The following is a 14,837-nucleotide window of genomic DNA, read 5'->3' on the forward strand; positions in this document are numbered from 1 at the left end:
TCCAATGCTAGATTGACAAGGTGGTATATGGCCCTCCAACCCTTCTCATTTGAGATTCAACATAGGCCGGGAAAAGAGAACGCAAATGCTGACTTCTTTTCTAGAGAAGGGGTGGATGGTCGGGCTTCAGCTGTGCGTAGCCCCAGCCACACACTAACAGGGGAGGAATGTGACAGGGTAAATAAAAGCCACCAGTTATATGCCTGGAAAACCTATGTCTACTCTGCAGTGCAGCACTGACTAGGTTAACTTCAGCTGGGAACCTCAGGACAATTAGTTGGATCCCAGCTGCCTAATCAACATGTGTTAAAACCCAGGCTATAGACACATGGATCTTGGTTGTTGATGAGAGAGGAGTAAGCTGCTGCTAAAGAGATTTCCTGATACAAGGTCTTATAAACAAAGTAACTGAATTATAAACTGTCTGTCTCCTGCTTAGAAAATGGATTGCTGCCTGAGTTACACACTGTCTGCTAAAGAGAAACTGTTTCGTTTTGTTTTTGCTGAAGAAAAGCTATTTTTGTTTTGTGTGTTGCATATCTGTTAAGGCTAAATAAATAAGCCTTGGCAAGAAACCCACGTGTGTAGTTGCATGTACCCTGCAACAGTACTCAAATCATTTTACTGATTTAAGTGTAACACACTCCCCCCCCCCCCCCAATCGCAGATAGGGACCATGTGGGGAAATCTACATGTATTACCAGGTGTGGTGCAATACTTGTCAGGCTCACAGGAGGCCTGAGCCTCCGCTGATGGGAACCTGGGGTGTATCCTGGAACGATACTCACAATATAATAGCACCTCCACCTGTGCAGGATCCTAGAATATAGAATAACCCCTGACACAGGACACACATACAGTAACCACATACACCACAGTATATATAAACAGTTTACTGTATATGCAGAACACAATACAACATCAACAGTACATTAGTGTCACCCTGTAACACTGACCTCCTAGGGCCATAACCCCACACCCAAGTGTCCCAAGAGTCCCACAACCCCACCCAAGTGTGAGACAGCGCAGCCCACTAGATGAGGTGTATAATTGGTGCACTTGGTGTATACCTGCCCGGGGCTCCTGCACCCGGGTATAGCAAAATAACAGCAAGAGGATCCATCTGCATCCAGCGCCGAAGCCTCAGCGATGGTGTCCTCTACCAAATAGGAGGTTCTCCTTCTGGGTGATCTCACCGTACAGATAGCCTCTTATCTTTTAGTGAGGTAGGTCTAGTCCCAGACCACATTGTCAGGGTCTCGCAGCACTGCAGCTGTGTCCCTGAACTTAACACACTACTAAAGGAGCATGGTCCCTAACTGAAGGGGCCTTCCCTACAGCAGCCACAAACTAAGATGAGTAGGGGGCCTAGCTGGGGCCTAGGGGGGTCTCTAGCCTAGTGCAGGGGCCTAGTGCAGGGGCCTAGTGCAGGGGCCTAGTGCAGGGGCCCTCCCCTGTCCGTGTCCCAGCTCCTACTGAACTTCCTTCCTTTTACTCGCAACCTAGCCTTGTATCCTAATAAGAATTGTGTGTGTGTGTGCCTGGCTGACTGGGTGGGTGGGTGACTGACTGGGTGCGTGACTGACTGACTGACTGCGTGGGTGACACTTGACTGGGTGTGTGACAGTTGGGTGGGTGGGTGACAATTGGATGGGTGACTGGGTGGGACACTTTGGGTGACTGGCCCCAATACATTTTAAAAATATCCCAATACATTTAAAAAAGACCCCCACAACCCCAATATATATACAAAATACGCCCACTTCCCCAATACATATACAAAATACACCCACCCCACCAATACATATACAAAATACACCCACCACCCCAATACATATAAAATTCAGACTTAACTTGGGGATGGTGTCAGGATGGGGGCAGTGGATGTTGAGGGGGGGGGGGCAGTGGATGTGGAGGGGGGGGGCAGTGGATGTGGAGGGCAGGGCAGTGGATGTGGAGGGGAGGGCAATAGATGTGGAGGGAGGGCAGTGGATGTGGAGGGGCCAGTGGATGAGGAGTGGGGGCAGTTGATGTGGAGGGGGGGCAGTTGATGTGGAGGGGGGACAGTGGATGTGGAGGGAGACAGTGGGACCACTGCAACCGTCCCCCAATCATCCCTACGCTCAAACAGCTGCCAGCGGGCGGCAACGGTAATCAGGGAGCGGCAGTGGTAATCGGGGAGGGTGGAGCGGCAGCGGTTACCGAAGAGCGGGGAGCACCAGCCGCATGGCCACATAACACCAACCTCCCCAATCGAGGGAAACCCCCACGCGCCAACAGCCGGACTATCTTCGCCGACCCCCCTCCAAACTCGCCAGGGCAACAAAGGGGAAACATGGCCGGATGGGGACACGCTGGATCAGCACCCACCCACCAACTTGAACGCGCCCCCCGCCCACGCGCCCCACTCCCTACCTCCCACCCAGGCCCCAGCCATGGGGACAGAGGAGTCAGAGCTCCCAACCTGCCCTTCATCCCCGCTCCCATTACCCTGCCCACACAGGTGCCAAAGGAACGTGGGACAGAGGGGAAGCGCCTGACTAGCCCACACCCGCCTACCTTGCTCCTCCAGCAAAGGGCAGCAAGTGGGGATCGGGGGCAGGGGGGAGGGGATTGGGGGCAGGAGGGGGGGAGGGGCTGACTCAGACCTGCCAGCCGGCCCTCTTCCCCACATCAGCCCAATCAGGGAGGGGGATTAAAAAACTGGGGGCGGGAGCAGGGGAATTAACAGAACCGCAGCACGGATCGCCAGCGGCCAAAATTCAGTCGCCGTGGGCAATCGGGCGACCGGATTTGTCGACTATTGTGTGTGTGTGTGTATATATATATATATATATATATATATATATATATATATATATATATATATACATGTAGAGGTATCAGTACCGTGTTAGCCGAGCTTCAATAATCAAAAAATAAATAGATGATACCGTTCTGTGGCTAACGAAATGCTTTTATTTGTGCGAGCTTTCGAGATTCACTGATATCTTCTTCCGGCGATGTAACAGAACGGTATCATCTATTTATTTTTTGATTATATATATATATATATATATATATATATATATAAATACCAGCAAAGAAAAAGAAAAGGGTCCCTATAAAAGCACTCAAGCAAAGGTGATATATAAATTGATTTATTAAAGAAACATGAATTACACAAAATAAGATAAAACAGTCCCCATGGTATCCCTACACAATGAAGTCTGACCTAAACATAGAATGAGATTACTATAAGGTAATATGGTATATGGAACACACATAAACCATATATGATGTGCAAAGCAAGAAAAACAAATGTTTAACCTGCTAAGCAATGTATAGACCGGCCGGTCAGTAGGGAATTCTATGTAAGGTAGCTAAATACTGTGACCAAATAACTGCTGACAAAGAATTTAAGCCTGATCTGGCAATTACTGCATCTGGAAGCTCTATCCCCTCTTTTCTGTAGTTGTCTTGCTGGAATATTGGAACTAAAGCCTCAGGAGGTATATGTATCAAAGTAGAAAAAGTGTATTTTTGAAGCACTGCTCTGAGCTTGGAGAGAGAGAACGAACTTATCCCTTAGGAGAATGATTTATTCATTGTGCAGATATTGTGCAGATAGTGGATACAAAATAAACCCCAATACTTCCCAATTCTAGCTGCAGAATGGACATGGAACCCTAAGAATGTTCATCAACATTCTAAGGGCCATACAGGTGCCAGCAAGAGAATGTTAACATTCCATGGACAGTCAACGTATTCAGTAATTTCTTATATCTACCTTACACAAGATAAGGTCAATATTTACTTTTTTTGTGCGAAATTGATCACAGAAAGGTCATTGATAGATCAGAAGGTCATTGCACAAAATCACTCATGGCTGCTTTTTAACCCACAATTAAATTAACATTTACAATGTGCTTACTTCCCGGTACATCCATACAAACAATTCCCATCATAGTGACAATAAAATCAATTATTTGGGACCTATTTAAATAAAAAGCATGTATGTGTTTAATGTCTGCAGTTTTGTATTTTGAAAGTAGTATTGTTTGTACTGTATCTCTTTATATTCCCTATTTTTAACCCATCAACCACATACTCCACTACTGATTTAACATTTTAATGTGTTGCAATACACATGCACTTTAAACACATTGTGTGCGTGTGTGTGTATGTATATATGTATATATGTATATATGTATATATACACACAGTATATGCCTGAATAACCAGATTAATATTTAACTTGCATATCTGAAATCAGGAGGGGGGAGTTTTGCAAGGAAAACAAAGGTATACTGATGTGCTTCCTGATATTGGCTTTGAATTAGATAGCAGAAGATTTCTCGGGGAACTGAAACGCAGGGTATCAAGCATTATATACAGTAGTATGTTAGCATAATAAAGTGACTTTTGTTAATTATGCCAGCACTTGGCTGGTCATATCTTTCTAAGTGTGCAACTACTACTTCTTGACTTAATGGCATGTGTCAATTCAACATTTAGAGGCTGATTCTATATGGGCTAAAGAGGCCAAGCAAGTCATTTTCAGATGAAATTCCCCATTGGTACATATAGAATCAGCCCCTTAGGTTCCTAGCAGTTATGAGCATTAGCATGTAATGTAACCACACGTACAATTCATTGGATGAGAAAATCGAGAAGATTTCTCTCAGGCAAAACAATTCATAATAATTCCAAGTTCTCCCAATATTTTCCAAGTTGGGGGTTAAGGCTAAAAATTGACATTTGCTCTATTACATTACATGTCTATATTTTTTTCATTGGGTTTAGCTGACCAAAATTTCTAAAGGTCTCTTTGTTTTTAAGAGAAAGTATCTTCGGTGCTGAGGACATACCATAGTGTCTGACCAAACGTTTTCTAAAGAAATGTTCTAGGTGTTTCAATTGAATAAACACATTTATCTTTTTGCATAAATGTTTTAGTGTACAGAAAATGAGACAAATAACTGGCATCAGTTTTCTAGCACTATAGCACATTTACCTCCATTTTGAAAACCTGTACTAATTTGCAGGTTAGATGAAAAACTGTGAACTAAAGTATTTTCTCTGTTGCTTTATGTCTTAAGTGTAAATAGCATTTAAAGTAAAATGAGTTTTAATAATAAACAAGAAATAAGCAAAATGCATATAAAACTTTGAACACCTGTTGATGGACTGACTCTGCCATCGTACCGAAGGGAAGACTCTAATCAGAGAACCTATAAAAACTATGATATATATATAGTAACATAGTAATTCTCCTGAAGAAGAGATCAGTGTATCTCGAAAGCTTGCACAAATGAAAACATTTAGTTAACCACAAAACGGTATTGACTATTTGTTTTTTTATAATATATATGTGTGTGTGTGTGTGTGTGTGTGTGTGTGTGTGTGTGTGTGTGTGTGTGTGTGTGTGTGTGTGTGTGTGTTTTTGTATACCGTAAATTCCGGACTATAAACCGCACCTGTATATAAGCCGCACCCATTGAATTTCAGACATTTTTTTATTTTGAACATAAATAAGCCGCACCTGAATATAAGCCGCACCTGAATATAAGCATTAACCCCCAGCACATCACATCAACCCCCCCTGCACCACACATCAACCCCCCCCTGCACCACACATCAAGCCCCCCAGCACCTCACATTAACCCCTGAGCACCTCACATTAACCCCTGAGCACCTCACATTAACCCCCCAGCACCTCACATTAACCCCCAGCACATCACATCAACCCCCCTGCACCACACATCAAGCCCCCAGCACCTAACATTAACCCCCCAGCACCTCACATTACACAGTAAATACCTGCCGTCCAAGCGGGAGTGCACGCACGCTCTAGAAAGCAGCAGGCAGGAAGTGTCTCAATGCTAGAGTGCGCTGCTACTCTGCGAGGGGGAGAGCGGGCTCGCGGGGGATGGTGACAGTGAGCTCGCGGGGGGGCGCGGGAGAGTGTACTCGGGAGGGAGGGAGATAGGAGAGCAGAGAGCTGGAAAAATTCACATATAAGCCGCACCTGAATATAAGCCGCGAGCTTCAATGCGTGGGGAAAAAGTAGCGGCTTATAGACCGGAAATTACGGTACTAGTTTACAGAGTAAACCATTATTATGGCAACTGTTTGCTGGAGTGCCCAACAGACATGCACACACACACACACGCACGCACACACACGCACACACACACACACACACACACACACACACACACACACACTTCTAATGCTCACAAGCCAGCTGTTAAAAAGCTATATAGTCTGTCTTTCTGTTCAATTGACATGTTTTGAAAAGCACCACAGATAGATTTTATTTCATATTGACTTGGTTTTCAAAATTGACTTCTCCAGATGTCCCATTCACATTATTTGAGTCAGACAAAACAATTTGTTTGAGTTTAATACAGTGTTATTGTGTTCAGTAGGTCAGACAAAAAACTAGTTTCTCATTATTTTCTATTGCCACCCCAAACGTTCTTCACTGAAGTCTTTCAAGTAACTTGTGACCTCTGTTTCAATACTTCCCACAGATTTCACAGGCTGTCGCCACAACTCAGACATCACTGACACAGACAACTGTAATGGAAACTGTAACTATGGTGACCACCAGGGAGCAAATCCTTGTTAAGCATGCTAAAGACGAACTCCCAGCACCTCCACCCCAGAAGAAGAGACAGATCCTCGTGGAGGCGGAACATAGAAAGAGGTGAGAACCCTGTTGAAAAATGAGTCTTGCGCAGGCCTGGAAAAATGGAGACTGAGATGAAAAAAGTCACGTTTGCTATAAGTGCCGGGAAGCCATTTAAGTAAAAAAAAATTCATATATTCCCAAAGTTTATGTGTAATTGCAGTTTATTCGAACTTCTAATTTTTATTTTGGGAAATCACATTTTCAACTGCATAGGAACGCTTTACTACTATATTACATAGAAAACGCAAATCAAAGTAACAGCCCACGTCACTCCCAACTGTGCCACAACACATTGATTTCAAGATGCAGCATACTATAAAAGCACCTACATTCTGGCAGTTCTTATTAAAGTGGTGCTAAGGTTGCATGTTTGTGATGGCTGTATTTACTGCAATAAGCAAGGAGCAAGTACAATGTTGGAGGATTAATACGTGCAGATTGACATTATTACTTTTATCTTTTAAAATGATACCCATTCTTTTTAGCAAAGCAATTTTATTAGTTAGCTATTCAGCATAAAATATAGCCATCTTTGCTCGTTTCTCACATCCTTTATAAAGTGGATTCATTAGAATTTCGGCAAGGCTACCCAGCAAGAGAAAGTTTATGTTTCTGCTCCTGTTAAATCTACACTGCCGACAAATGGAGCACTTACTTTTTAGTGTTCCACATCTGGCATACTGTATATCTGAACCACAGTGATTTTGATTCCTATGTGAAATGAGACAGTTCATTTGTTAGTAAGCCACATTAAAATTGACAGACAGGTCAAAAAAGGTTAAAACAAAATGATCATGGAAACAACTGCAGTCTCTCATTACTAAAATGTTACCTCCTAAATGGACTTTTGGTTAATTGCAAAGAATATTGCAATGAAAGAAGACAGGGTAGTTACTTGCCTTTCTCCTTAAGCAATATAGTTCATGTAAGTACTTAATGCAATACACAACTTGTTATACTTTCTGTTTTTCATGTGTGCTAGTGTATTTACTTTTGTAACAGCATACTGTTGAGATTTGTTTATTTTGTTTACATATTTGCAGTTAATAACCAGTAAATTACTAAACCATTTAATCAACAGAGAGTCAGAAAAATGTATTGTGCATTCTGGATGAAAGGGATTTAACGTTTTTTATGAAATTACAATCCTGCTTGAATATATTGAGAATAAACAGAATATGATGTGTAACTAAACTGTTGTATCAGCTGTTGACTTTATGCAGTCGTTGAACTGCGAGTCAGGACAAGCTTCAAATATGTTTGACATTTATGCAAAACACTGAATATGATTATTAAATATGACAAGCTATTCTAACATGGAAGCAAGATGCCGGGTTTACAATAAAATAAAATAGAATGTTAATGCATTTTGACAGCATACACAGTTTTGTTGTTCTCAACATGACTTTAGACCTTCTAAGGGGCTCCTATTGTATTAACTCCAACACTAGGCAAATCATTTCACCCAAATTCCTTTGTTCCCAGACCCAAAACCCAATAAAGACACAATACACTTTCTTTAGGGAAAAACGGCGATAGCTTCTTATCGACGACATCCAACAACGGGAATAACAATTGGCCAATCCACTATCGAGACCATGGATACCGTGGCTCCGGGACATGTCACCAGCCGACTCAGCCTAGTGGACATCCCACCATAGCAAATCTCTTACTGATTAATAAGAGTGGAGGAACCTTTTAGGCTATCCAATCCAACAAGCTTAACATAACATTTCTGTCCTGTCTAGCAAAACACCTAGCCTCTTTTCCCATAAACCGACACAGACTAAGCCAAATTGGACTTGCTGCCCCAACAATCCGGGCTGACTCTAGGCCATCCTACAACCCTGAAATACAATTATCAAGCCCTTCAATGGACAGAACAACCCCTTCTGCCCTGAGCAAGTCCCCATAGTCCTCATCCATCATTTCAACATGCCTTATCACCAGCTCGACATTACAGATGTAACAACACTTATTGTCTTCTGTGTCGCTGCCTCGTGCGATTACACAACTGTGGCAGTTGTGGAAATGAGAAATGAATGCTGTGGTAAGTGGGGGAGGTCCCATTCACAAGCAAGGACCCCCCCCCCCCTGCAGCTTTGTCATGGTAGATACTGTCCCTGGCAGGGCTGACTTTTGCTTATTCATTTGCAGCACCGGGGACAGTAAGTCTTCCTACATCAGCATGTCATACATCAGTTCCATAAAGTTCCAACTGCCCAGATCATTAGTACCAAGATGCAGCAGTAAAATATCCGTCCTTCTACAAATCTGCCCCACGCTTGTCAAGTCCAGTAAAACCTGGGCTGACTTTATACCCCGCAAGCATTTCCACAAAACATGTGCCTTATGCCAGGGGTGTGCAAAGTTTTCTTCCTGCGCCCTCCTGCCTGGTCTCCCCTCCTCTTTGAACCCCCCGCCCCCATGCATGGTTTTGGCGTCAAATGATGCTGCAGGGTCATGTGTGAAATCACGTGACCCCGCTGCGTCCATTGACACCGGGTTGCCATGACGACGCGTCACTGGAGGGTATGGTAAAGGAGATATACAGAGACCTTACGTGTTCCCTGGAATTTAATTTTAATGCCTTCGGGGAAGCACGGTGTCTCTGTGATGGCCGTGCCCCCCCCCCAGAAAATCTTGCATCCCCCACTTTGCACACCCCTGCCTTATGCTATGGAAATCCATGCTGTCTACTATAAAGATGATACTTCACTCTGTTTCCTGCCCGATAAATATACAAATCCCCACAAATCAAAAAACCTGTACAAATTTACATAACGAATCCAATTTACACACGGACATAAGACCCAAATTGTACTGATTCCTAACTCCCGATCCTAAGGATCCATTCTTATAAACCTTGCCTCCATAGTTGCCCTGATTGTGAAAGAATGGGACACATACTGCATGGACTCCACACCCAATCTCTGCAATCACTGCTTACAAACCCGAACAAACTGTCAGCGTGACGGGGGATTCCCAATAGGAGGAATAAAATGAGCTGGCCCCAGACAGCCTAATTACCGGGAATTCAACCATCGTAGTGACCGGGCAAATATTCGCTACCACCCCCGCCAAAGAACACTTAAGGAGAATGCTGCCTCTTCATAAACCTAAACCAACCTGCATTCCAGCCGCGTCCTGGCTGTGTCCTATGCTGGTTCTACAGAAGCAGTAACCCTAACTGATGGGCCTGTGCCTGCAGCAACTACAAGCTGTAGTGAGTCTCTGGCCTAGTGCAGGGGTCACTGACACCCTGCACATGCACACCCTACTCTTCTGGTGTCCCAGCTCTGACTGGCATGGCTGCAGCGCACAAAATGTATCTCTTTCCCCTTACAGGGGAAGCTGCAGCCCTATTGGCTGTTGCACGGCATATGACTGCAGCCCCTGGGGCTGCAGTTCCCCATGCGAGCCTATTTCCCTAATGGCTGCCGCTACTGCTGCTCTGTGCATGCATGCACAATCCAGGATGGGGGCCCCCGCTAGCCAGGTGCGCCACAAAGCTCCCGTTGACCGGCTCGCATCTCCAGCTGCCACCGTAACCTCCCTGACTGCTGCACGGTCCCCCTCTTTAACGGAGGTAAGCGAGGGGACCAGGGAACCAGGGAAAAGACCCTGCAATATTTGCTATACACATGTGGTTACTTGACCAATTGAATTTGTAATTCAAATTGCGTCTAATTATGTTTCTTTACGTGGTTGTTTCCACTCACATGGTCAGTGAGTTCCATGTGATAATTGTAATTGGTCATCAATCCATATGCCACAGAATTATACAGTCATATATTCTGCAACAATCATTATAGACAAGTGTATATTGTACTTAGTACACATTTGCTGCACATAGGTACATGCACACCAATTGTTTTTCTGGTCTAGACAATGTCCTTTTTGGGCAAACAGGAATTATTAATTAGTAATGTTACATTGTTATCAAATGAGATGTCACTTGGTGGTTTGATAAAATTCTTGCTTGAATTAAATTAACACCCCCACAATATTTTAGCCAGTTTCAATTAAAAAAAGTAAATATGTACATAAATTATTTTTTCTGTAACAAAATGTTCCATTTCTAAAAATATTTTTGGACTCTGACACACAGTCTATTATTGAATTCCCAAATCTGCGATGGGCTAAATCTCCATCTAATAGAGCAGTGGTGGTGAACAATTTTAATTTGTGTACCAAACATAAATTAGTCATGGACATTTTCTCTGAATTTAATGCATACGCACAAAAACGTTGTTCAACACATTAGCATAGGCTTAACATCAGGTTAAACTAGCACTGCCTTGCATTAGCTTCAAATAACACAGAATGAAATAGAGAGAGAGAGGGACATTTATATACCTCCCCCAAACACACCTTTATACAATATTTGGAGAGATACCAGGGCACAAAAAGGAGCACACCTGGGATATATGCCAATTTAAATTTCAATATACTTTGCATATCCAAATTAGCTTGTTACCCAGGTATTTCAGGTGTGCTCCCATTTGTGCACAGGTGTCTCTACACGTGCTGTATAAAGATGTTTTTGGGGAGAGATACATGTGTCCCTATCCTGCTTATACCTTTGACCACCTATCTGGTGTAGTACCTTTTGCTAGAACCAAGAATAGGTCAAATGTAAAATTTCATTACTTGCATTTGATACCGCACAAGCTTAAAAGCATGCCCTCTGGGTAATCCCTTGGTTTTTATCTTTGATGTATAGTATCACAATATGTGTCCTTGCCTTCAGGCTCTGATGCCACTTTGGGGTACTGGGTTTCCTCCTTCACTTCTTTCATCAGAGGCTTGGAGCAGAATTTCTGCTGCAAGCCTATGACAAAGGAAGTGAATACTTCCAGAATGTGTAAGGGACAGTGAACAGCTTCAGGGAGGTCCCAACGTGTGACCACGGAGATCCCGAGGTGTGACTTCATGGACATGCTATGCCCAGACACCGCGAGGGAGTGTTCCATTTTTTAAAATGCACCTATTATTGTTACTAATAAAAGGTACTTCACTAGACAGGTGCTTAGTGCGTGCTTTCCTATTTTAACAGTTGTGCTTATTAAGGATTACACATAGGTTATGTAGAAAACTGCTCACCTATTGGATTGAAAGTCCTAAAACGGTAGGTGCAAGGGAGGTAATAAACATATATTACACAGAGTGAACTCAAGAGTTCAAAGGTACCCCTCTATATGCACTCTAAACCAAATGTATGTATGTAATTCTCAGGCCACAAGGAAAAAATCCCTAGACCAGGGACTAAAAGCGAAAGGTGACGAAAAAAAACAAAAAGTTTTAATACATATTTAATTAATACACTCAAAATGTAAAATATGTGTTAACAGAACCCCTCAGAGGAGCAGTGGAGAACAGATAGGGATATATCATTCAAAATAGATATCTAGATATTATTATCAGAGAATAACCCTATCTTCCCCTGCGTGTAAATTAAACATGTGATGTCCCTGGTCTAGGGATTTTTTTCCTTGTGGCCTGAGAATTACATACATACATTTGGTTTAGAGTGCATATAGAGGGGTACCTTTGAACTCTTGAGTTCACCCTGTGTAACTTATTAAAGCTGTAGTTCAGTCAATATCCTGCATGTGTGTTTTTTTTAATAAATCAGTTCTGTAGTAAGAAAAAATACTTTTAGCATTTTCTGTTTTTAAAAAAACAACTTTGAAAGACCAATTTTCTTGTATTCTATTTTAACAGTGATTTGCTAAGGCACTGCCCCTTCATGTCCTGTCACAAGCCCTGGCACACCCCTTTGTGAGCCCTGCCCTCCCTCTAGCACATGTCAGTGCAGGAGGGCTCATGAATATTCATGAGCTTCCACTGACTGACAGAAGCAAATAAAAACATATGCCAGCTCTAATTATGTCACCAAATTTCGCCTATCAATACATGGAGAACGAATTGACCTGCAGCTATACAGTTCTTTAGGTAATTAGAGATTGCACACATGAAACTATTGAAGTTAAAAAATATAAATAAAAAAAATAAAAAAAGACTGAACTGCAGCTTTAAGGATTACAAACAGTTTTTTTCTCTCTCAGAACTTTAGATAAAGCAGGATTCCATCTCTTGGTGTATAAAAGTCTAGTCAATATTCTGAGTGCCCCATTAACCGAGTGAGCTAATCTTTAATGACAATAGCAGTGGAATACACCAATGTGATATATGCCCTGCATTCAAAACTATGTGAAATGGGATAACGCACAGTTAGCAATGCAGCAAGTTAAATTTACTTGAATATAAATAATTTACTTGAATATAAATAATTGTGCATGCATAATTGTGCATATATTTTGTGCATATATTTTTACTGAGTCCAATTTGCTTTATTTTGTACACCAACCTCTTGTGTGGAACCGTATCAAAAGCCTTTGCAAAATCTGAGTAGACCACATCAACTGCATTACCCTGGACTAAATTCCTACTTACCTCCTCAAAGAAACAAATCATTTCACTGCATAGGTGATGTGATCACATGGGTATTAAATAGAAATATGTGAGAAGGTCTAGAGTTTAATTCAATTCTTTGTTTTTCCCTGGGAGACTGCAATGTAGAGCTCAGATATTCACACAGCACGTGAGATGTGATCTGGGAATTAGCATGAGATTTTCCCTTCTGTTCATGATTGGGGATTTGTCATTATTTTTCCTTTCACTGGGCATATGTTTGCAGCTACCATGTTTTCATGTAAAATTTATGGATTTGTGTTACAGTGAGATACACCTTTTGTTTCTATTGTATAAGATATTGCTGATGGAACAAGGCTATAAAAAAAGCTAATATCCTGCGAGTAATTGTGGCCATGAAACTACATCAGTGTGCTGGAAAAGTGTGCTGCAAATATTGAAGGGAGAATTCCTCCAAATGCTGTAAAGGCACAAGCTGAGTTCTTGTTCTAAAATGCAGTTTTACTACAGTGTTTAGACATGTTTTAATTACAGATATGAACGCACAGGAACCCAAAGATATTACTATATATATATATATAAGATATCACTTCACTACCAGAATCAATAAAAAACATATAAATAGTATAATACATACAGTAACTAGTGGGGCATTAAGAAGGAAATATGATAACACAATACCAAAAGAAGCTTTTAAAGAGTCAATCCAAAATAAAAGTTTTTCTCTAGTTTGCTGATAATTATACTGCTAGAAAATGGCCATGCACTCTTACAGTGTTCATTCACTTTATTGTAAACTGTAAAAACGTCTCAAAATGTTATATTGAAATGCTGTGTTTCTAAGTCTCTGGAATTAGTAAAAAGGGTGCAACTTAAATGATAAGAGCACACAATACCCAAAAACCGATGCAGATAAAAACAATGAAGTACCTATAAAGGAAAACTTACAAGGCTGACCTCATAAATCAACTTTAAAAAATGGCGAGGGGGGGAGAAAATACTATATATACTATATATGCAGATCAACAGCAAACACTTTTCAAAACGTTTTGAATTACAGGTTAGTTAAAATGAAATAATATAAGATGCCGTTAGAACAGCCTTAATAATACTGTGTACCCATAACCAGCACAAAAGGTTGAACCTGGTTGTTTGTAAGTGCTGCAGGTTTACTGGCTATGCTTTTCTTTGCACAGGCTGTGCTGATAAAGTTGTGTGACACTGCAGGCATAGGCTATAGGGGTCCCCATTAAAACGGATAAGAAGAAAAAAAAATAACACAGTGTCATTTGCATGTCATTGCCCAGAATCCCTGGCTGCAGTAAAAGCACTGTATATGGAGTGACTATGGGTAAATGCAAGGTTGTGGACCTGTCTGAGACATGTTAATGTGCTCACAAGTGTTTTCTGTATCTTTTATGCTTGCATTATGGCTGAGAGGGTTTGTCCCTTTTTTACTCACCATAATGTTGTATACCTGTTTTTTTTTTAAATTATATATATATAGTAGTATAGTATAGTATAGTAGTAGGGAGTAGCTATTATTAGCAGCTGCCATTGCACCCTACGCATAGTTGTGAGGAACTATTGTGAGAGTTGCATCCCTGAGTTGTTCAGAACCTCTTGCTGATTATACATATATATATATACTCAACAATTCATTTCTATCCAATTTGGCCACCTTCAAAATAGAATTCTCAATTAGTACAATCTATTGTTT

General features: G+C 41.7%; 1 protein-coding gene across 16 annotated transcripts in view; it reads left to right on the plus strand.

Moving 5' to 3' along the window:
* Positions 1-14,837, plus strand: part of DMD (dystrophin) — a 2,761,517-nt gene that overhangs the window by 1,125,122 nt on the left and 1,621,558 nt on the right. For all 16 annotated transcript variants that reach the window (XM_075590265.1, XM_075590266.1, XM_075590270.1 and 13 more), the window contains one exon: positions 6,519-6,694. In XM_075590265.1, the coding sequence (XP_075446380.1) occupies positions 6,519-6,694 (176 nt within the window). The remainder of the gene's footprint in view (positions 1-6,518; positions 6,695-14,837) is intronic.

This window comes from Ascaphus truei, chromosome 3, assembly GCF_040206685.1.
Source record: "Ascaphus truei isolate aAscTru1 chromosome 3, aAscTru1.hap1, whole genome shotgun sequence".
Lineage (NCBI taxonomy): Eukaryota > Metazoa > Chordata > Amphibia > Anura > Ascaphidae > Ascaphus > Ascaphus truei.